Source organism: Poecilia mexicana, unplaced genomic scaffold, assembly GCF_051168715.1.
Source record: "Poecilia mexicana isolate PSO_F unplaced genomic scaffold, ASM5116871v1 scaffold_5, whole genome shotgun sequence".
In the NCBI taxonomy this organism is placed as follows: Eukaryota; Metazoa; Chordata; class Actinopteri; order Cyprinodontiformes; family Poeciliidae; genus Poecilia; species Poecilia mexicana.
Window position 1 is genome coordinate 3,410,725 of NW_028263374.1, and position 22,932 is coordinate 3,433,656.

At 39.0% G+C, this 22,932-nt stretch overlaps 2 protein-coding genes across 2 annotated transcripts in view; both read left to right on the forward strand.

Moving 5' to 3' along the window:
- The first annotated feature begins 236 nt into the window (after window positions 1-236).
- On the forward strand, window positions 237-16,303 carry hdac11 (histone deacetylase 11). Its single transcript, XM_014991716.2, has 11 exons — window positions 237-431; window positions 903-962; window positions 2,318-2,466; window positions 3,730-3,830; window positions 4,920-5,036; window positions 8,255-8,297; window positions 9,299-9,375; window positions 10,415-10,477; window positions 11,296-11,392; window positions 12,282-12,460; window positions 13,988-16,303. Exons 2-11 carry the CDS (start codon window positions 928-930, stop codon window positions 14,228-14,230), a joined length of 1,104 nt encoding a protein of 367 aa, XP_014847202.1. The 5' UTR covers window positions 237-431; window positions 903-927; the 3' UTR covers window positions 14,231-16,303.
- Window positions 16,304-18,019: 1,716 nt separating this feature from the next.
- fbln2 (fibulin 2) overlaps window positions 18,020-22,932 on the forward strand; it is a 28,084-nt gene continuing 23,171 nt past the window's right edge. Inside the window, exons 1-2 of the mRNA XM_014991740.2 lie at window positions 18,020-19,061; window positions 19,881-21,614. Of these exons, the coding sequence (XP_014847226.2) occupies window positions 19,991-21,614 (1,624 nt within the window). The 5' untranslated portion in view covers window positions 18,020-19,061; window positions 19,881-19,990. The remainder of the gene's footprint in view (window positions 19,062-19,880; window positions 21,615-22,932) is intronic.

Here is a 22,932-nt window from a genome sequence, read left to right on the forward strand (position 1 = left end):
AACAAGTGAAGGAAGCCGTTCAGTCCGTCGTTAGCCACGCTTCCAGATGTTGAATTAACATTAACCACCACCTCGTTCGGATCGGCTCTTCTCTCCTCACAGTGGAGGATGGTTGTTTACAGCGCAGGAAACCTATGGTAAGCTTCTCAGCGTCAAACTGGCGCATTCTTAAATACGTCACGGACAAATGTTAGCAATTGGGCAAAATTTAAAACCTCAACACAGTTCACGCCTCCAGGAAGTAGAGCCCAGGCCCTCTGTATGAACCAAGGAGTAGTACAGGGGGGGCGTTTTATTTACCAGGCTACGAGAACACTGGTTTAAAGACATTATTGGGTCCGGCGTGGTGCTGTGAAACAGCCTCAGTTTGGTTCCCTGAGAGCTCAGCTCAGCTGGACTTTTAGCGTCTTTTTGACGTGTAGGAGAAGCAGGTGAGTCCGTTCGGCTCGTGAGACAAATGATAATAAAGCGACTATGACGACGTTTTCTCTTTCAACCTCCCACCGGTATGGAAGTAAATATATGTCACTAGGATTTGAATTAAAAATGCCACTGAAATTTTAATGTTGTATGTTGTGCTTACTTTTTCACTGTTCAAATATATCCAGGATACAGTTTTCATTGTCATTATTTCTACATGGCTGAAATGTAATTTTTTATTTTCACTTCAAGATAAAAAATAAAAAAAAAGAATTCACATTACTATTTCAAAGTGAGCACATTTTCAATAATAAGAAAAATCCACAGCTGGAATTCACAGCTCAGTGATTCTGCACGTACTTATTGCATAGCTATGTGTGAACCTGACATTTCTGGCTGTTGTTGCGTCTTTACAAACTGCATACTCCGATGTGCATGCTTGTGTCAGCTGTTAACTTTATGCTATTTGTGTTTCCTGCCAGGTCAGATTAACTATGACTAAGAAACATGTCTGTTAAAGAAGACAATGAAGGGAAATCGATGTAAGAAGCTGCAGCGTTCCCAGTAATGTTGATGATGTCAAATAACTTTAATCTGACATTGCATTTGTGTATGGGGTGCCATTGGAAAAGTTACACATTAAAAAATTAAAAGCAATAATTTGGTTTATTTAACCTGTAGTAAAGGAAAAAATGTGGATGTCCATTTTTCAGTCACATTTTCATCATTTCAAAATACATTTTCCATACATTTAATTTTCAAACCAAATATTTATTTTCCTAACTAAATATTTAGCTCAGACCTAAATATTTAACAAGCAAGCTAAATAAAGGTTAAATGTTTTGGTCCAAGCTAAATATTTAGCTAATATGCATATTGGTTTGCTGACAAGTGAAAGAGGAATATCAAAATGAAAGCTGGGTTTTGCAGACCTCTACAAAACTCCACATTTAAAAAAAAAAAACATTGATTGTTTTGGTCAATGATAATCAATAATTGGTTGATTATTATGATTGTTGAAAACTTACAAAATCAACAGTTTCTGCATAAGCATCCCCCACTGTGATCAATTCAGAACACATTTCTGCGTTTCATGTTCTTTCACTCTTTAGTTGCTTTCAACATTTTTAAACAAAAAATATATTGATGAATGTTTTTATGTAAATAATTTTGTTTTAAGAATTGATAAACAGGAAGACTTAATCTTCGATAGCAAGTTAAGAATAAAGTTGTCTGGGCACAGTGGCGGATCTTGATGCAGAAACTGTTACTATAGAAACACGAGTGAACGTCTGTAGCTGTTAAAATACCACATCATGTCTTTGTGGCATCATGTTTTCATCTAAAATGATGGACATGTCAAGAGGAAAATAATCGATGATAAAAAACAAAACCAAAAAAAATGTTTTTGGTTTTGACGAAATTATCCCTCCAGCAGTGGAGTTTATAGCGGTCCACAAAACCCAGCTTTTATTTTGATATTCCACTTTTGCTTATCAGCAAACCAATATGCACTATTAGCTAAATATTTAGCTTGGACGTAAATGTTTAGCATGCTTGCTAAATATTTAGCTAGCAACCTAAGTATGTAGCTAGCAAGCTAAATATTTTGTTTGGAACTAAATACTTAGTCAACTAAATAAATATGTAATTGTGAGCTAAAATATTTAGCTCAGTTTATAAACTAATTATTTAGCTTGTTAGTTGAATATTTAGTTTGGAACGCTGGTAAATGTATGAATAACCTGGTGAAAATATGACTGTCACAATTGAACACCCACATTGTTTTCCCAGTGACAGGCTAAGTAAACCCAAAGTATTACAGTTAATTGTTGACTGTGTCAAATGGCTCCCCGTGTTTGTCCTGCTTGTATTAAATTTGATGTTGATCTTTCAGCTTTCACCAAACCAATTTGTACGGCAGCATCCCTCCAACATGTCTGCCCATCGTGTACCACCCTGATTATAACATCACATTCATGGGCCTGGAAAAGCTCCACCCATTTGACTCAGGAAAGTGGGGAAAAGTCATCCGGTTCCTGAAAGGTAGGAGACTTCTGAACAGGTTATTTGTGATGGGACGTCTCCCTGAGCTGCAGGGTGCTGAAGTGCTTAAAGCTGGTCTTTGTGGCAAATGGAGAAAGTAAACATAGAGAGAATAAAAAAAGAATGAGACACAGGCTGTGTGTTTAGGTCTGAACCTCCAGCAGGTTTTCTACCTGGATTGTCTTGGGCCTCTTGGCTGCTTTTCTATCCATTTCTGGGTAGGTTTGTGGTTCCATATACTCCACAACTTTCTTCCTGTCCTGAATTCATACTAAGGATAAAATTGCACTTGGCTGGACTCTGTTTACTGATTAGGTGACTTCTGAAGGCAGTTGGCTGCACTGGATTTTATTTAGGTAAAGGGCTGAATACAAATGTCTGTTACATTTTTCAGGGTTTTCTTTTTTTAAGATTGAAGTGTGTCTTGGGTGGTTTTGAGTTGATTTTAAGGTGTGTGTATTATTTTTTCTATTATTTATTGGATCAGTCTTGTTTCTGTTTTACTTCAGTTCAATCCTTTAGTGATTCTAGTTTTTTATTTCTTGTTTTGTTATTCTTTGTTGCTCTAGACTTATTATGTTTCTTTGGTCTAGTTCTTAGTTGGTGTTAGATTTATTTCCTAGTCCTCTGTGTACTCTCTTACACCCCTGTACCATTTTCTCTCTCTCCTCCTCAGCCTGCCTTCTCCTCTCTCCTCTCACACCTGCAGCCTGTTTCTAATCATCCATCTGTTGTATGTTCAATAATCAACCTCACCAGTCTATATACAACTTATTAGCAGTTCCTCCTTACTGGTTCCTCTCGTCTACTCCCATTATATCCTGATGTTTTTCTAACCTGGAAAAACATCAGGGTTCGAATTATTTTGCAAGTCTCTGTTTACTGCTGTTATTTTTCTGTGGATTCCTGTTTTTGGTTTGGCTTTGGCTCCCTGTGTTCCCTGTGGTTTATTTTGCAAGTTTTTTTTTTTTCATTAAAACCTTCTCCATCTACAAGCTGCCTTTGCCTTTCTTTTGAGTCCACCTACAAACACCACAACGTGAATAAAAGAGTATGATATAGTGATATAGTTTAAATATATATTTAGTATAAGTAAATAAATTTGTTTGTTTGGACAGTTAACAACATATATGCTGGTTTTACTTGATGTGTTCTTTTTTTTTATACCAACATTCTGCTCATATTGCTGCAAGTAACTGGACAAATGTTTTTCTCAGTAGCGTCATCATGTATCGGTCTTGTTTGTGTCTGAATGTGCTGCAGAGGAGCAGTTCATCACCGACGAGAACATCGTAGAAGCCCGTGAAGCCTCAGAGGAGGATCTGCTGGTGGTTCACACGAAGCGTTACCTCGGTAGTTTAAAGGTAGCTTCTGTCTCTCTGTTGGCATGGTGATGTGTTTTTTTTTTTGTTGCTTTTTTTTGTGCCATATCACTGTCAGCTGCATCTTAATAAATTGTAATGTCCCTAAAAAGTTTGGTTAATCCAGTTATGCAGTTAAATAAGATCAGACCTAAGTATAGAATTATATTTCCACTGTTATTGTTTATTTTAATCTGTGTTGGGTTAGCTTTCATAATTCAGCTGGTAACATAAAGCCAGTGGTACGAGATGTCTTAAAAGTTGCATTTAATGACTCCTCCCCTTGCTGGCATATACAGTTGAAACCAGAAATGTACATACACAGAATAAAAAGACTCGTGCAGTTTTTTTCTCTCCTGAAGTTAAATTAGACCAAACTTTTTTTTTTGCTTTAGGTTAGTTAGAATTATCAAAATAACTTTTATGTGCTAAATGCTACAATAATGACCATATGTTTATAGCCTTTAAAATCAAGGTCACATATAGAAGAATCAGTGTCTGAAAACAACAAGAGACAGCTCAGGTGATGATGTCACACACATAGATGTTACAGGAAACTTTCGTTCTCAATGAAAAGTAACTTTTTGGGAAAACGGGTCAGGCTCCAGGATTCTTAAGGTGGACAGGGCGTAGGCAGTCACACATTTCCATAAATGAGGAACTGTGGAACGACGGCAGCTCCGGCTGGAGAACGCTGCTGACGGAAGGATTTGGAGGGAACGTGTTCAGAGATTGTATTGATCTGCTGCCACATGCTGGTGAGCGATTTATCAAGCTTTAGATTGCCCAGAGTGATAATCCTGGAGCTCTGCGCAGAACGTTAAAGAGAGAAACTAGAAGCTGCTGACAAATTTTTTTTAATCTATTTTTTTTCTTTTTTTTACTTTTGAAAATGTGTGTCTTTGTCAACTTTTAGCGTGAAAGGTGCACACGGGGCCCCTGCTCCCTATATGAACTAAGACAGCTTACTGGGACACTGTTGTTTTCTTTTGCAGATTGAAATACTCCAGCTAATATTCTAAAAAGTGTTTTGTTTTGTGTTTTTCTTCATGCTGCTCCATGCTTCTCAGTGTTTTCCTTTGTCCTCTGTAGTGGTCTTTTGTGGTGGCAACCATCACTGAAATCCCACCCCTGGTGATTTTACCTAACTGTCTGGTTCAGCAGAGGGTGCTGAGACCTTTACGAACCCAAACAGGAGGAACAATAATGGTTGGTATACATCAGCCTCGTTTATCGTATCATGTTTTTGACTTTGTAATACAATTTCTCACATTTCTTTCTCCTTCTCACTCATTTTTGTTGCTGGAATTGATCAAGTCATGTAACATTATAATGAAATACATGCATGACTATAAAAACAGGGCCAGGAATCAGCTATGAAAAACAAAAGAGTGTGTGTGTGCGTGTGTGTGTGTTTGCTCCCTCTCCAGATTTTTGTTTGTTTGCAGCATGGTACAGGAAACAAGTCTGAAAACACCCTGTTGCTTCTGGCTTTTTCCCTGCACTATCAAACAACACAGCCTGATTAACAGTCCAGACATCGTCGTCATATTCACTAAGTGGACATTTTGTGACCTGATATGCCAGAATAAAACCAGGAGGTGAGAAGATTTGCTCACCTCTGAACGCTTCTGCTAATGTCAGTCTGACTTGGTTCTTGTAATTCAGCTATTAGTTATTTCCCCACATGGACTCTCAGATTAAGTCTCGTTAAGAGAGTTGGATAAACTTTAGACATTCTAGTTTTACTCAGCTCTGAGTAAAACTAGCTGGTTTTCTAATGTGCAAAACTCAGAAGCAATGTCATTCCTGAATCTAAACTCTGACTGTCCTGAAGTTAAACTGCCGACTGACTCTTGTTAACTTTGGGCCTAAAATCCAATCGGAGCGCTCAAACACAGCAGGATTTCCACGTGTGACTGAAACAAGCTAATCCTTAGCGTTCGAATGGGTCGGCATCATAACTTCCTGAACATTAAGAGCTGAACTCTGAAACTGCTGTGTCACTTTAGGGAAATGATGACAAAAACTTTACAAAATTTGTGAGCAGTGATGATGTACGTGAGATGATTCATATGATCAACTTCTTCTGTGCAGTTATGGCTGTCAATGGGAGTACATTGTACAGGTGACACCGGTGGGGAACTGCTTCATGAATTAATAATATTTGTATTATTAATATTTAACATCTTGAATGGAGTACCTTGTCAACTAATAAGCAGTTTCCCTTTGGGGATCAATAAAGTATATTCTGTTCTATTCTATGTATGCTAATGTAGCTTCCCCCTTAGGGAAGGTAAACTAGATCTGGAATGCATTGTTTCCATGTTTCTCACAGCCTTGTGCAATTTTTTTAAATTTATTTTAATTTGTTTCATTTAGCTTTTCCCATTCTTGGATGTCAACCCAAAATAAAATGCACCAATCAGGCAGACCTTAATCACCACAAACATGACTAATTGCGGTTGGCTCCCATCCTGTCTGGTTAGACGAAAAATGGCCGTTGAGAAGATTTAGTTGATTTTTGTTGTTGTTGTGCTCATACTAGATGCAAGAGCGAATGAAAATGAGATCAGATGCGGGGCTTGTTTCACCCGGACCTCTGCACTCTGAGTGTGAGGAGTGGTGGAGATTAATCAGATGGCTATTGTAACATATTCTTGTTTCCCCTCAGTCAAAGTGAAGTGCCAAAGCAATAGCCTGGGTGTGAGCGTACATGCTAATGAGTGTTGGTACTCATCCACTAAAGACAATCTCTTCTCATCAGATCCACTACAGCCTTATCTTGTTTTGTACATAGAAGAAAAGCACTATTTCATATTTAGGAAAGAAACTGAACTGACAGCCTGCAATTCTTTGTGTTTTGCTCAGAAACAGATGTGAGAGAGGTGGAGAGTCAAAAAAAATCCCCACATTTTTATGAAACCACAGTTGCTACATCTACATAGCCTATCTTTGTGTGCCTGGGAGTGTAACCTAGAGGTTCATTTGGTGAGCATTCACTATGAAGACATAACATTATTAATCATAATGTAAAACCTCAGAAGAAAATTTTCCTCCACAGCTTTTAAGCTTTTTTTAATTTGAAATGTGCTCATGCTGTAGCTCAACTGCAAACACACAGATGGTCTGAATGCTTATGATAAAGGTGATCTGTAACTAAAGACTGATGTGGAGTGAACCAGCGTGTGCACGGGTTAGTTTGTATGGGGGACCAAGTGCTCTCCTGTTAAGCTTTTATATATATATATATATATATATATATATATATATATATATATATATATATATATATATATAATCATAACCTCTGTGTGGAAAGTGACATATACCGTTTTCCCACCACATATATAAATGTAGCCTATATCTGTTGATTTTTGGCCTAGTGCAGTCATCCAGTTATACCAGCAGGTGTCATCGTCTATCACAAGAAAAAATTAATGACCAACTACACAAAAGGCAATTTTAGTATGGTCAAAATGGTTACTTTGTACAACTTTTAGATAAGATCAACATATTAGCTTAGCTCTCCCTTTCTATTTCTCAAGAGAAAAGCCAGTCTGTTGAGAAATTGATGGCAAGTCAATATTTTATTGTGGTATTTATTTATTTTTTGCTGTGGAAAACTCAAGAAAACTTCACCTCACCATATAAACACAATCATATGAGCACAATGTCCTCCCAGCTCTTAGGAAGCTCTTTACCCATTTCTTCAAACATTTGGTTGATCTTGGCAGTGAGCTCTCTGTAAGCTCCCTCATTTTATTGCAGTGTGTTGTGACTGCTATCTGAAACCCATCACATTAATTATGACCTGCTGGTGAGATTCTAAATGTGTTTTGCAAAAACATATCAGATACGCAGCAAATTTGGCAGACGTGGGAGTGTCTCAGGCAGGACATTTCTGAAACCATAGCCACAGACTGATACTTGGGTGCAGCAGACACCATTTGGCCATTTTGAGGCCCGAGGCAAACCTCTTTGTTTTGATTTTGTGGTTTCTGTGAAGGAGTTATCAAGACAACAATCATTCACACACAGAGGTGGGTGAGACTTCCAAAAAACTGAACTAGCAACAGAAGCAGTTAGCAAACGTGTTTTCACGAACAGAAAGCTGATATCACGATGGTGCAGTAGTTAGTAGGCTATTGCCTTGCTGCTAGGAAGTCCTGGGTTCAAATCCCAACCTGGAGCCTTTCTGTGTGGAGTTTGTTCTCTTTCTCTTAATTACCCTCAGGTATGAGTGTACAAGGATTGTTGTCTGTCTCTGTGTTGCCGTGTAATGGTCCTTTTTAGGGTATACGTGGGATCCCAGCTAATGGAGATGGGCAATAGTCCGTCATGATCCTGCCAGAATAAGTAGGTATGTAGATAATGCAGTGGACAGATGGATATGTTATGTATACTGATCAAATCTTCTTCCGCAGGCTGGAAAGCTGGCTGTAGAGCGAGGATGGGCCATAAATGTAGGTGAGTTTTCAGCCATTTGTACTACCAGTGGCATCGTACCAACCTTTGAACCACTGCGGTGTATGCATTAAACAGTTTTTATCTCATTTGTAATTTTTTTTTTCACCACAAGATCACAGTGAAACATTACGTTTGATGTACACATTTGTGTAAACAACAAAAATGATAATGAACTTGATTATATTATTTATTTTATTTGTTTAGAGAATTGTACCTGGGGCCTAAAATTAAAAAGTAAGTTTACTACTACAGAGAGGGTGGATGGCAGAGGCTTCTGAGATATTCTGTGTTCCACTGACAGCCATTTTAAGACTATTAGCATTAAAGTCATATTGAGAGATGGGAGTGAAAAGTGTGTTTGAACTGTCATGAGATCTCACTTCTCAGCCTCCCTGGAAAAACACCTGACATCAGAGGTCTTCAAGGTGGGGGTCACAAAGGGGGATTGTGAGATTTCTGATCAGATACTTTTTGTCTTTAAAAAGACATGAGTATGAATCCAACATATAACAAATGGATTAAAGGAGGCATAAAATCACATATTTCAGTCACAAATGCACACATACAGCTCTGTCCAATATGTTAAGTTCTGCATTTTATGCAAAACACTTTGTTCATAGTGTTGGCATTGTTAAGTCATCACTTTTGTATTTCAACTTGTTTACAATAAAAACTTAAATTCGGTTTGTGTTGAGTGCACAGTAATAAAGCATGTTTTATGTAATACTGGGTCTCGTTTAATTTAACACTGTGTGTATCCCACCAATTGCTGAAGTTTGGTTTCAGGAGGAGCAGTTTGCTTCCTGGCTGTGCAACAGTGGAACAGAATATTATCCTTTTGTTGTTTGTAGCAACAGATGCATCTTCAGCTAATAATACTTCTAACATCAATATGTGAAAGGCTCAGTAAATAAAGTATTTTGTGTCATCAGTGAAGTTGCATTCTAACTCTGCAAAGAGCTCGTCCAGCCCTGACTCTCAGCCTGGCTCTGTTTCGTCAGGCGGAGGCTTCCACCACTGCTCTGGTGACAAGGGAGGAGGATTCTGCGCCTATGCTGACATCACACTGGCCATCAAGGCAAGGCTCAAACCAACACTGCCATGGATGTGATTCTCTGTCACATCCATCTGTAAACCATTTTATCTGAGAAAGTCATCTGACCTTCGAGTCATTGTCACGGGGCCAAACGGATGTAGAAGACAGAACACATAAAAAGAAATTAGTTAATTACAGCGGTTTAATAGCTTAGTTTTGAATGATTGTTAAATGTTTTTGCTGTGGCGTTTCACAAAGTTGTAAACTAATTTAAATGATTTGTAATTATTATTATTACTATCATTATTATAATACCTCCAGCATAATTACTTTCTACTTAATTTTTTCTTTTATGACCTCTCTGCTCTCTGACTGTCTCCATGACGACATGATTTTGCCACATGCAAAATCCAAAAAAAAAGTTTTTTTGTTTTTTTTTTGCTCCTGTGATCAAATGTGGACAATCTTTGTAGATTGTGTGCAACACGCCCACTTACTGTGTATACAATATATTTTACTTCACTCAGTTTACTGATCCTTATGTAATATTTGTTGCTCTGGCCCTAATATGATGATTCTAAATAACACGAGTTTCACTCTCTGAGATGACTGGCAAGAAATATTGCACATTACATATTATCATGTATATATATAATATTGTAATTTTTTTAGACTTACTAGTAGTCCATCCATCCATTCATACATCCTTGCATACAAAATATTAATAACTGAATTAATAATTACTTGAGGTTATTGAAAACTGATGTCATTTGCCAACAATAAGGTGTTTTGTCAATCACTAATCAATCAGTTAAATAATATTGAATGAGATAGAATCGAGTTCTGAATACCAGTTTTCACAGAAATTGTGCCTTTAAATTAGCATTAATTATCACAACTATGAATGATAAAAAAATTATATTTTTTCCACTAAAAACTTCAGTCTCCAACAAAATTAGAATATTGTCTGTCGTTCCTGTAGACAAGTGGAAGATGAATGACTGAAATGCTTGTATGAAACTATGACCAAGTTTGAAAAGGAAATAAACTTTTTTTTTTTTTTTTACTTTTCTTTGTTCAGTTTCTCTTTGAGAGAGTGGAAGGCATCTCCAGAGCCACCATCATTGATCTTGATGCTCATCAGGTAAGACAATACTTTACTCTCACTCTCTCATTATGGATGGTTTCCAAATTATTAACTGGTTAATTTCTTTCAAAATCTGTTTTCTTAAGCATAAGAAGTATGTTTAGGTCACCTGGTAAAAAACAGTAGTATGGGATGCCAGCAGGGACATTATTCAGAATTAGCTTCTATAAACGCATATGACACCAAACTCCTCCACAGCTGTGTAAAAATTATGATAATTGGTGAAGATTGCAAGCCTGCTTCAACTTCTGACTGAATTTGCGATAATAGTTGGGTTTAGGACTGTAACAATAAGCAATATATCAATTAATTTCATGATAAATTAAAACAAGCTCAATAATCTCTCTCTTTTTACCAAAAATTGGATGATAAATCTTCTGTCTGATTCTGTTTTTGAAGAACAATTTTGTTCACAGAGACTCAGTAATTCATTTTATTTGTAGTTTCTGTTGTTTTGCTTCTTTATTTTGGATATTTAAAATGTCTTCCAATTCCAGTGTTAAATGTTTATTAAAATTTAAAGTTTATTGATCTTTGAGAATGTGTTCTTGCATTATTATTATTATGCCATTATTACCATTATATTACTTGATAATTGTCTCAAAACAACATTATTGTTTATTGCAATAACGTCTGGGACAAGTTATTGTCCAGCAAAATTTGTTAGGCCTAGTTTGATTTACAACTTCCTGAAGGGACTGCCAAGGTGAGTTGGACAGGGTGGAAGAGAAGTCTACGATGTAGTTGTCAAAAAGCAAAAGAATAATCGATGATTTAATGTGTTGAATGAAGTGGTTTTGGAACTGGTCTTACAGGGAAATGGACACGAGCGAGACTTTTTGGGCGACACCAGAGTGTTCATAATGGACATGTATAATCACAACATCTATCCCGGGGACCGACATGCCAAACGTGAGTTTAATCGTGAATAACTCTTTTTCAAATTTGATTGAATTTGATTGTCATAATCTAAGTCTCACGTATGGCCTTGACTCACTGCTGGGCATTAAACACATCGTTCTGCATCTCCAGCACTGCTTTGGGTAGAGGCCCAGCTTGAGGGCTTTTGACTTTTTTGACATCACCGTGTGTCGTCGTAATTCTGACTGAAGTCATTTTAACTCCTCACCATGTTAGCATTCCCAACCAAGGACTCTCTACAACACAAGAGTCCCATCTTTTTGGATATAACTCTAAATATACACATGAGCAGTTTCTGCTGTCAATTCCTTTGACATGTCGTTATCTTCTCTGAAACGAATCTAATCAAAGGCTCTTTCCTGACTTCAGTAAGGTAAAACATTAATGCATCCTGGGTTTTTTAAGATGAGCTGCAGGGCAACATTCTGTTTATTTTCATCAAAGACAAATCTGATTTAAAGCAGAGTTATTTTACTTTCTAAAAACAAAGAGGAATTGTATTTTTGCTATTCTTTAATGCGTTTGAAGTTGCATTTATTTGAACATTAAAACAACAAAGCCTTATAATGCTTTTGGTTATTCTAATTTTAGTTTAAAAAATAATGAAGACATCCATTAGTTGGCTGTCTTTTTTCTATGTATCAAACAGAGTAATCTACCTGACCCTTGCAGTGGACTTGCAGCGTTAAATGGACAGTAAAAAAGACGATGCTTGCTTAATTGTCTCTTTAATGATCCCAATTATTTCAATTCATTTCCTCACTGTTCTAGTAACCACAGGTCAGCTGTGGGCGAATAACTGGATGTGAAGGACTTTGGGGTCCTTGGGCTTGATAAAGCTCTATGCAAATGCAGGTCACTTACTATTATTTATCTCCAGGAGCCATAAAGAGGAAGGTGGAGCTAGACTGGGGCACTGAAGACTCAGAGTACCTTCAGAAGGTTGAGCTTCACTCTGAGGGAGCGCTGAACGAGGTTCGTCCTGATATCATCGTCTATAATGCAGGGACAGACATCTTGGACGGGGATCCCCTTGGAGGCCTCTCTATATCTCCTCAGGTACGCTGCCTTCTCTGACAGCTTTCTCTTAACTTTTAGTTTCAGGTTGGGCTCCTGCAGTCGTTTCATTAGTTTATTCTCTGTGGTTTTTATTACCTTCTCTATATGTCTGCAATTTTATTTTAGGATGAAAAAAATGTCCGTTTGTCTGACCAAGTTAAAACAGTCAAATGTTCAAAGCTCAGGTTAAGGAACGATTTTGAGGTGTTAGCTCAAAAACATATAGATGTATTTACTTGTCTTATGCACCTGTAGCACTACTCAGTTTCTGCTTTGCAACTCAGTTGTCGCAGCAATAGTATCAGATAATATCTCTTACTCTTACTCTTGGTTATGCAGATGCTCTGTTTGCACTGTCAAAGGTTCATTTTCCAACTTATTACTGAGAGGAGCTCAAACTTATGACTGGTTAAGATATTTTCTGACTTGTACAGAAAGTTTTGGGAGCATTTTTTTTTTCTTTGGACTGCAGTGGACATCCAATCCCGTCTCTTGTTATGTCTTCTAGTGTTTTTGTTAGTGTAGTGGGTGTTTGCGCTTTACCCGATCTCCTATTTGTCAAACTTAAGCGTTTCAGAACATCAAACTAATTTGAATATTACTCAAAGACAACACAAGTAAACATAAAAAGTGTTTTTTAAATTAAGGTGTTTATTATTAAGGGAGATTTTAAAAAATCCAACCATATATGACCCTGTGTGAAAAAGGGATTTTTGTTTTTACACTCCAGAGAAGTTAAAACATAAATGTGGTTTATGAATATAAGAACAGAAAACAAACATATAGGACGGGCGCCTGTCTATGTGGGTAGACGGTGCCTGAGGCTGAATCCCTGAGAGGGCGCCGCCCTTCAGTCAGATGAGAATAACAACAGTAGGGTAAATAAGGGGAAAAAAATCATATCTCAATCTGTGACCTATTAGGAATCATTATGTCTTCTAGTGTTTGAAATCCAAATCCTCGCTTATTGCAGTGACGAGATTTACTTGTTTCAATTACACAGTACTTAAACCACACAAAGCTGCTGCTGTTAGACTGCTTTATGTGGTTCCACTCTCCTTGCAAGCCAAAAGTACTGCGCTGATCCGCAGTTCATTTTAGATTTATTGGACCTATGAGCAGACTTCCATATGTGATAGTAACATGATAATATTGCAGAATATCTTAGCAGTTTTAGCACTGCTCTGAATACACAGCTAGTTTATCAATTAGGCTGGTAAATGGCATCAAAAAAGAAGTGCAGCTCTAATAACAGTTTTGTCAGAAGTTCTAGTCAAGCATATGTTTCTGCCACACGTTCTGATGTTTGAAATCCCTCGTTGTGTGGCAACATTTGCTCTCAATAAATTAGGTTTAGAGTCGAGCCGTTCCCTCCCAGAATCCCCTGGCACAGACAGATGCGTTTCCAATCAGTGGCTTCCTGTCGGGGTCAGCCAGGCTATCTCCATGCTTCTGCTCTGTCCCCAGGGCTGTGAAAGTCTGAGGGCTTACAGAGACTGACGGCTTCTTCTGCTTTCTTCTTGCCAGGGCATTGTTAAAAGGGACGAGATTGTGTTCAGGGCCGCGAAGCAACGAGGTATTCCCATCCTGATGGTGACGTCAGGAGGGTACCAGAAGAAAACGGCAAGGATCATCGCTGACTCCATTCTTAACTTACGTCAGCAGGGTCTGATTGGAGCCAAAGCTATGGAAAGGGAGGGATTATCACAACTGGTGACCCACTTGACCCAAAGCTCTGGTTCTGCAGGATCAGCACACACCGCTGTGTGAGGACAGGTGGTCTATAAGCTAACACTCTTGAAAATGCACTAATTTAACTTTATTATGTGTATTTTGTTTTTTTCTTCAGAGATTAATTGTGATATTCTGTATGTTTAGAGTCTATGAAAGCTCAACAATGAGTGTTTGCACATACACGATGAGTTTGACAAACTTGTACATTTTATGTCTGTCGTTTTATGAAGGTCTAAAGGGAAAATAGTAAATCAATAACATTCAATAGATTTCATAAGCATGTGCCATAAAATGTGTTTGTTGTGCATTTGGTGGCAAATCATTGAGAGGGAATCTGTCATCTCAGGAAATCCAAAAAAAAAAACATGTAATGTTTGTTGGATGATCATGGTGGAAGAATCTTGTTTGTTGTTATGAGGGGTAGAAAGGTTTTTCTCACTGAGACTACAATAGTTAATATAACTGTAACCAGGGATGGAGTCAAGACCGGTTCTTCTAATACCAAGGTCAAGGCCGAATGTTTAGGACGTCGATAAATGTTTCAGGACATTGTTTTGTTGTACACCACAAACTGCAATAGAAAGCGGTTAATTAAATAAGCAAAACTACCTATTGGAATTAAACTGCTAATTATCATAATATATAAATCCTTTTTTTTTTCTTTTCTTTCTTTTTTGTGTTTGCGTGTGGCCATCCAAAACCGTAGATCTAGAGGTCGTCACGACAGTCTGCAGCAAATAATGCGGCGCCAACTTCACACATGTAACTGTTGTTATTGTTTGGCCATGCAGTGGAGGAAAGATGACTGCAATCAGAGAGGTGTTGATTTTTACATTGTTCCATTCAAATTTTGCTTGTTTATTCAAGTCCAACTGCTCCAATATGTGGAGTTAGAAAGCAGAAAGAGCGATTGGAGGTCAGCTGTTTTACATCAGCTATCGCTCCCAATATGGAAACACAACCTCCACATGCGATTAGCTTAATTCCCAATCGACATAGTCATTAACTTTACATTCTAACACAGTATTTAAAGTTGTCCAACCTCCGTCGGTCCACACAAATTAACTTCCTGACACCATATTTAATTCCTAACAGGAAGTCCTGGTTGTTTTGAAGGATTGTGATTGGCTGACATAGGTTTTAGCTTTGCCCTGCACTGCCCCCTAGGGGTTTGACATATTTAAAACACCGCTCAGTAGTGTAATTCCGTGGGTTCGTGTGGATGAATGAACACTATTCTTATACCAGTCAAGTGTGGGCGAGATTATTTTGTAAAAATTTATATCTTTGATACATTGTTTTAGAAATACCTGGCTGTGTGTGGACAAGGCCTGAGATTGAGCCTTAATTTAAAAGGTTACTTGTGAAGGTTAGACAGTGTTGCACTAAGGTTGCTGTGTCTTTTTGCACTTTTGCCCAAAGGTTGATGTTAATTAGTAAATTGAGGCATTTCTACTTATTTTTCCCTAGTAAAACTAGATATTGTCCCTTCGCCGTTCTTTTCTTTCCCATTTTAATTCTTCATGTGTTTGAAAAGCAAATGTAGTAATTTTCTGCATTCAAATTGCAGGTGTTTCCTCAGTAAAAGCTGGACCACACAGTATGCGAACACACAGACGCCCTCTTTGAAATCAAAGAACCAATGCCATCTGCTGTAGTTGACAACCACAGGCAGCATGATTTTGTGGTCGTTACCAACTAGAACGGTGTACTTTTTTTTCTCCCTCTGATCATGTTGCTTTTCTCTGTGGGCGAAGATAAAAGGCAGTTAAGTTTTTTTTAATTGTGACTAAAAACTAAATGGTCTCGAACTAGCCGTGACCCAGTTGGTCGAACAACAACACCAACACTGAGCCAAGGACCGTGAAAAAACCAGTTAAGACCGGTCTTAGCCGTCCATCCCTGATTGTAACATTTGTTATCTCATTCACTAATGGTTTCATTTCTGAGAAATATTCATTTTCCCTTTGTGTTTAAAATAACGGTGTTTCATTATAAATATGTTTTTTTTTATTATTATTCTTTTTGTTGTCTAAATCAGCTGCTATATCTATATAAAATATTTAACTCTGGAAAACATTTAATATATTAAATTGAACATGAAATGAATCAGTTTCACGTGTTTATATCTTTGAGTTACAGCGGACTGATCACCCATTGTTAGGAAATTGGGGCTTCCTCATGAGAGATAAATATATGGGATATTAGCAAAAAAAAGGTGAGACACTTATGGTCATAATAGTTATGATTTGGGGTTTTACCTTATGTATTGTGATTTATTTTTCAAATAATGTCTATTAATTGATCACTTTATTATCTGAACATAATGTTGAATGGGTTCACGAAATATGATTTTACACTAATATTTGTAAAAGACTACTAAACAGTTGAAGATATTGTATATCCTACTTTTATTTATTTATAATAAATATCTAACTCGCTTTCAGCATATATCAGAGATCTGATTGCTCCATTTGTAATAATATTAATAATAATTTTACTTATAAAGCACTTTCAAACAAACTTAAAAACAGATAAAATACCAAGAAAAGCAGTAAAAACAATAGGCATAAAATATGACAAAGTGGGTCTTTAAAATCTTCTGTCAGAACATGCCTGCCTGATGTCCTGAGGCAGATTGTTCTACAGTGACGGGGTGTGAAAGGAAAACACACGCTCTCCAGTGGGTTTTCTATTGGCTTTAGGAATTTTTAGAAGGCCAGTGCCCTGAGAGCAGAAAGCACAAGGTGAAACATATGAGCACAGAAGATCCAACATGTATGAAGGACCATTTAGGGCCTTGTAGAATAAGAGGCAGTTATTCTAGTAATCAAGCTCCTCTTCAGTGAAACTAGCTCCCAATTTTAGTCCTGTCTACTTTTTTGATAAAACTTATAATTAAGCTGTTTGCCCAGTCGTTGGATGACTGAGGTAATAGAGTCTATGGCCTGTTGAAAACAGCTTTAGTCACAGTCAAGTATCGTCACTCTTGTGCAAACGTACAAATGCGAACCCGTTCTTGCACTGGCACACAGACTGGTACTCAACCCTTTGATTAAGTGCCTTGCCAAGGGGAACATCATCGTCAAGGATGCTGGAATCAAACCTACAACATTCAAAAATTCAAGACCACTACTTTTCCCTTTGGGTCATAGATGCCTGGAAAAGCAAAAGAACAAGAATACCTTTAATAGGACTGTAAATTAAAAAAATTGAGTATCAAACAACATATATAACAAAGTAATTCATGTTTCAGGAGACAGGAAAATGGAGAAGAGTCCTCAATGTAAAAGTAATCTTAAAATCAAAATAAATAAGCTGCCTATTGCACCTTTGCAGCATGTCACTGAAGAGGGATTTCAGAACGTCAAAAACTTCTCCAGAGCCAGTCACGATCATTGCAGGACGCTTTAGCTGAGAGAAAAGTTTTTGCCTTCTCCCACTTCCTGCTGGATTCTGTCCCACAGCGTGAAGAGGGACACATTGAGGGGATCTGCTGTCCAGATGGGGAGAAATCACTTGAGCTGTTCATTGAGCCGTTCCATCGCGCACACACACACACACACACACACAGCTCCGTACAACAGCAGAGCACAGCTGACATTCAGCATGAAAGCCGACTGGAATGCCACTGCAAATAGTACAGTCCCAGTAAAAACAAAGCACCACCTGCCCAATTTGGGGTTTAAATGAAAACAAAAAGTAGTTTCTTAGCAGATTCTAAAATTATTTCACTCTAACCTCAAATGAGCAAAAACACACTGTAATTTCCATCTTGTCATGATTAAACAAAAATGAAGGCATAACCAGCTGCTAACTTTTCTTTTGGGGTCAATCTGCACATTTTGGACCAAAAGACGTTCATCTCTGGGACACAGAACCCGCCTCCTTCCTGGTCTGTGTGATGGCTGGACATTCCCTTCATGTCTATACTTGTATGTAATTGTCTGAACAGATGAACACCTTTAAGGGTCTAGAAATTGTTCCCCAGGATGAACCAGACCGGTGCAGCTGCGCAGTTCTCTTCCTGGTGTCTTGGCTGATTTCTTTTGAACTTCCCAATCGTATCAAACAAGATGGCAGTAATATACATCCACAGGTGTTCCTCCAATGAACTCAGATGTGTCAGCTAACCTATCAGAGGTTTGTGGAAGGGAGCCCAAAAGATTTGACCCAATTCATACATTTTAAGACACTTGTCCCCAATACTGACCAAATAAACTTGTAAATTCAAGGAAAGCTATAAATCAGTCAATCAATCAATCAATCAATCTCTTTAATAATGTTTCCTAGCATTTGGGAAATAGAAATAATTTGGATAATTCTAACTGACCTAAAACAAGAGAGGTATATTGGTCCGATTTAATTTCAGTGAGAGGAGGGGGGTAGGTGTACATGTCCTTTTTATTTCTTGAATGCAAATATCTGGTTTCAGCTGGTTTCCGTCACTGGAAAGAGACAAAACGTGAAAACGTTCAATAACTTTGGCAGGAGCCTGCGGTAACTGCAGTGTAGCCTGCTCCTCATTACGGGTCTCCACCCGGACAAACTTTCCGTCCCTCCCCCCTTGTCTCCGAGCCTCCTCGGGTTTCCAGAGGCTGGGAGAGGACGCAGCGGCGGCTGTGCGGAAACGCCTCATCACAAGGTAACGACCAGCAGCGTCTCCGGGTCCTCTGGGTTTTCTGGTTCCTCTGCTCTTCGCCCATTTAGAAAAAAAAAAGAAAAGAAAAAGAAAAAAAAACACATCCGACTAACCAGAATCCCAGGATATCCGTGTCTTGTGTTTCATGGGCTGAAAGGAGAACTTTTATTGAACTTTTGGTGCCGTGTTTCATTCTACATGTTGGATCTTTCTGTGCAGCAAACGGTGAGTTGAAAACTCATTGGCTTTGGGAGGGGAGGGGGGGCAAGCAACAGGTTGCAATCCAATGTGCGCAGAGTGAGTGAGCATTTTATCCGCCTTTCTTGCCGCTAATTGTCATCTAAATAATGTTGCTGGTGCTCAGTGCTTAGAGCTCAGCTGGATAGTTTGTGGATAGAGACAACCCTTCATTTAACCCTGCTCAAAAAAATATAGGAATAGGCTATTCGGTTTTTTGCGTGACATTTCAGGATGAACCTGAAATGCATTTTACAGGTGAACAAAACTACACCTCTACACTTTTCAAGCTGTCCAACTGCTGAAGTTTTTGGACAATTTGCTGTTCTCTAACAAGCTTCACAGCAGGTGCAGAAGAAAAATTGGTCAGAGTATCCTCCAGCAGCACAACTACAGAGAAAGCTGAGGATATAATCTAAGCCAGTCTAACTGTAAGCAGAAATTGAAGTTTTAAGACTAGCCCGACCAGCAGAGGTAGGCAGAGAGAACCCAAAAGTCGTACTCAAGTAAGAGTAGAACTGCTTTAGCATAATGTTTTTACTCAAGTAAAAGTAAAAATGAGCCATTCAAGAAATTACTCAAATAAGAGTAAAAAGAAAGTATTTGGTAATACTGAATTACTGAGTGACAATAAAATAAAAATACCAATCATTTAATATTTTAAAATTACATCATCAGATTATGTGGAATTGTTAGGGCATAAGTACTAACGGACTTGTTAACACACGTCTTCTCCATTTTGGATTTCTGACAGATGACCCACTTTAAATCAGGAAATAACTTTCTTTCCTTTACCGTTTCCTACAGAGAAAGGGAGATTTACGTCACCAAAATGCTCCGGCATCTCTGAAGGAATCTTGAGAGTCCAGAGAAGGATTGCCCTCTCTCTGCTGACGGTCCAGCATCCCCCAGCTGTCATGGCTAAGGCAGAAGTAGCACTGTTGAGGTGCACCTTGCTGCTTCTCTTCCCGCCCGTCAGCTTGAGCCAGCGCGACTGCTCCAGTGTGGACTGTCCCCCGTTGGAAAACTGCATCAAAGAAGCGCTGGAGAGCGATGGGTGTTGCACTTCGTGCTTGCAGAAAGGATGTAGGTGTGAGGGTTACCAGAGATATGACTGCCCCCGTGCTGGATTCAAGGATGGCATTGTCCCCGAAGGACAGTCCTACTTTGTGGATTATGGCAGCACCGAGTGCTCCTGCCCTGTCGGAGGCGGCCCCATCAGCTGCCGCTACATCGGTTGTCCTGATTTGCCAACAAACTGCATTGAGACTTTGGAGCCTGAGGACGGCTGTCAGCAGTGTGAACGCATTGGATGTGTTCACAGAGGGGAGAAGTACGAGGCGGGGCATTCATTCCACGTTGAAGCTTGTAGGGTCTGCCACTGTCCCGCTGAAGGAGGGAAGCTTATGTGCTACCCAGATCCTGATTGCGATCCCCAATTGACACTGATTACAGATGACAATGCATCCAACGGACGAGATGGCTTCTTCACCAGCTTCGATCAGCTCTCTGCGTCGTATAACCATCCTTCCAGTGAGATTCTTCCTCATTTTATACCGTCGCCAAGTGACGATAATGAGCCAGAGGAATATGATTACAGCCATGCGGACTTCTCGGAGCCGTATGTGGATTTATTTGCTTTACCCACCCAGCCGTCTATCTTTTCCAACAAAGTTGCTTCATTAGGCTCTGAGAGATCTGAAAGAACTTCTTCCCTCCTGGGTTTAGAAGTTCCCAAAAGGATGGAACTGAGAGAGCAATATAGAGTTCATCCCCATCTGTCAGAAAAAGTAGTGACACAACTTCCCTCTGCTGCTGAGCAGAGTACTGCCAGCCCATCCTTAAATGCAACTGCTTCTTGGCAGGATCAACAATACACACAAACTCCTTCAGGTAAAGGTGTAGATTCTCACTCAGGATTGGAATACCCACTTTATGCACACCCAAGTCTGGGAAGCGTTGCACTTCCAGTGAACAATCTAAATAATGTTGAGGAGAATTCAGAAGGAGACCTTCATCATCAGAGGAGCACCAAGATGGAGGTTCATTCCCATAATGCATCAGGTGCTGTAACCCCCAACAGTTCAGTCAGTCAGCTAAACAGAAGTCATCTAATGAGGGGTACAGAGAATATTCCTGACCAGGACAGAGTAGAGTTTCCCCTCTACACGCTGAAAAACATGGATACTCCAGACGACTCAAACTCAAGAGCGCATTTTCCCGAAGAACTCCATGAACCAGATGGCGCAGACTGGTTTAATCAAGAGGAACGAGAATCTCTTCCAGGAACTGTAGACTCGGTTAGGACGATCCAAAATGAGAAAAGCCGCAACAGTTTCGAGTCCAGCAGTCCATCGCGGGGTAATCCTGAGTATCGGCCAACAACCACGGCTTATTTAATCCCCGCTGCGTCCCATCCACCTGCAGTTATCAGGCCTCTGGAGTCTCAGCTCGGTGGAGATGTTCCTCACAGTCCCGACAGCGTGGACCTGAAGGCCGAGGGGAACGGAGAAGGAAACGAGCCCCACAGTCCAGAAGGAGGTGAGTTACAATGTGCATGAAACATAACAAGAAACCATCAGCTTTATCTGTTAACACCCTTCCCTAATCTATGAACGTGAAAATGCCTGCTAACTGGGGTTAGAAAAAGAGTCATAATATTTGGTACATTAGCTGGGAAAGCAGCCCTGTAAAACATCAAATTGTTGAGAAAAGGAACCTTTTGTACCTTTTTGCAGCACAGCAGATTTATTTAAAGAAATAACTGAATCTCGTATTCAGCTGTTTTGTCTCAGTTGGTCTCTGATATAAACCGATACAGACACGGTAAAAACAGAAAAACGGATACCATTCTAAGAATATCGGGGAACGCAACAATAACAGAGAAATGACTGTTTGAAATGCACAGATACGTGCCAACACAAAGTAGAGCGCAGGCGTAAAGTGGGAGGAAAATTCTGCATGGTTCTCAAAATTATTTACAGTGCAAATCTGTAAAGTCTAAGAAATGTAATTTCAGCATACATGCAGCTGTTAGGCTTTTGGCCTGAGACGTTTTAAAGAATATTGGAGAACAAATAGTATCAGAGACTAGAGTCTACTGGGCCGGTGTCATGAACCACAAAAAAGACAAGAATGATTCTGTTTTCTAATGGAAAACGTTTTAACTGTTTTTCTTCTTTACTTCCTCCAATCAGCTGCTGATGTTTTGTGCCTGATCACTTACAGATCAGTCCCTGCAGCGGGAAAAGGACACAGATCTTATTTTTTAAATGTTTTATTGGCTCTAGTGGCCTTTATGCGATAGGTAATTGGGTAATGAGAGAAGGGGGAAGACATATGGCAAAGGCCACCAGGCCGGGAATCGAACCTGCGACAGCCGCGTCGAGGACTAAGGCCTTCATATGGGTTTTGTGCTTAACACCTGTGCTACCACAGCACCTCAGGAAGAAGCTTTTGAAACATATTATCACGTTTATCAGTCATGGTGAGAATTGGCTTGTTTTTTTGTTTTTTTTTTGTTTTGTTTTTGTTTCAGCTTTTTGTCATCAAGAAAATCCATCTTGTCTGAAACTCCAGTTAGTCCCAGTGCAGCCAAACCACTTGTTTCACCACTAATTAGGTGAAATTCCAATTATTACTCTGAGGTCATATCCTAAATTCTTGCAAATGAGAGTTTGTACCATTTTGCAGAAATGGAAAAAATGACAAAGTTTTTCACCAAGCAACACAGAGTTTGTTCTTGACACTGGCGTCACTGCTGCTTTTAACTCGCAAAAGCTTCTTCCACCACTGGGACTCTATTTTTTTTATACTGACAAACTGGCCAACTAATATTGGATTGGATTTATGCTGTACA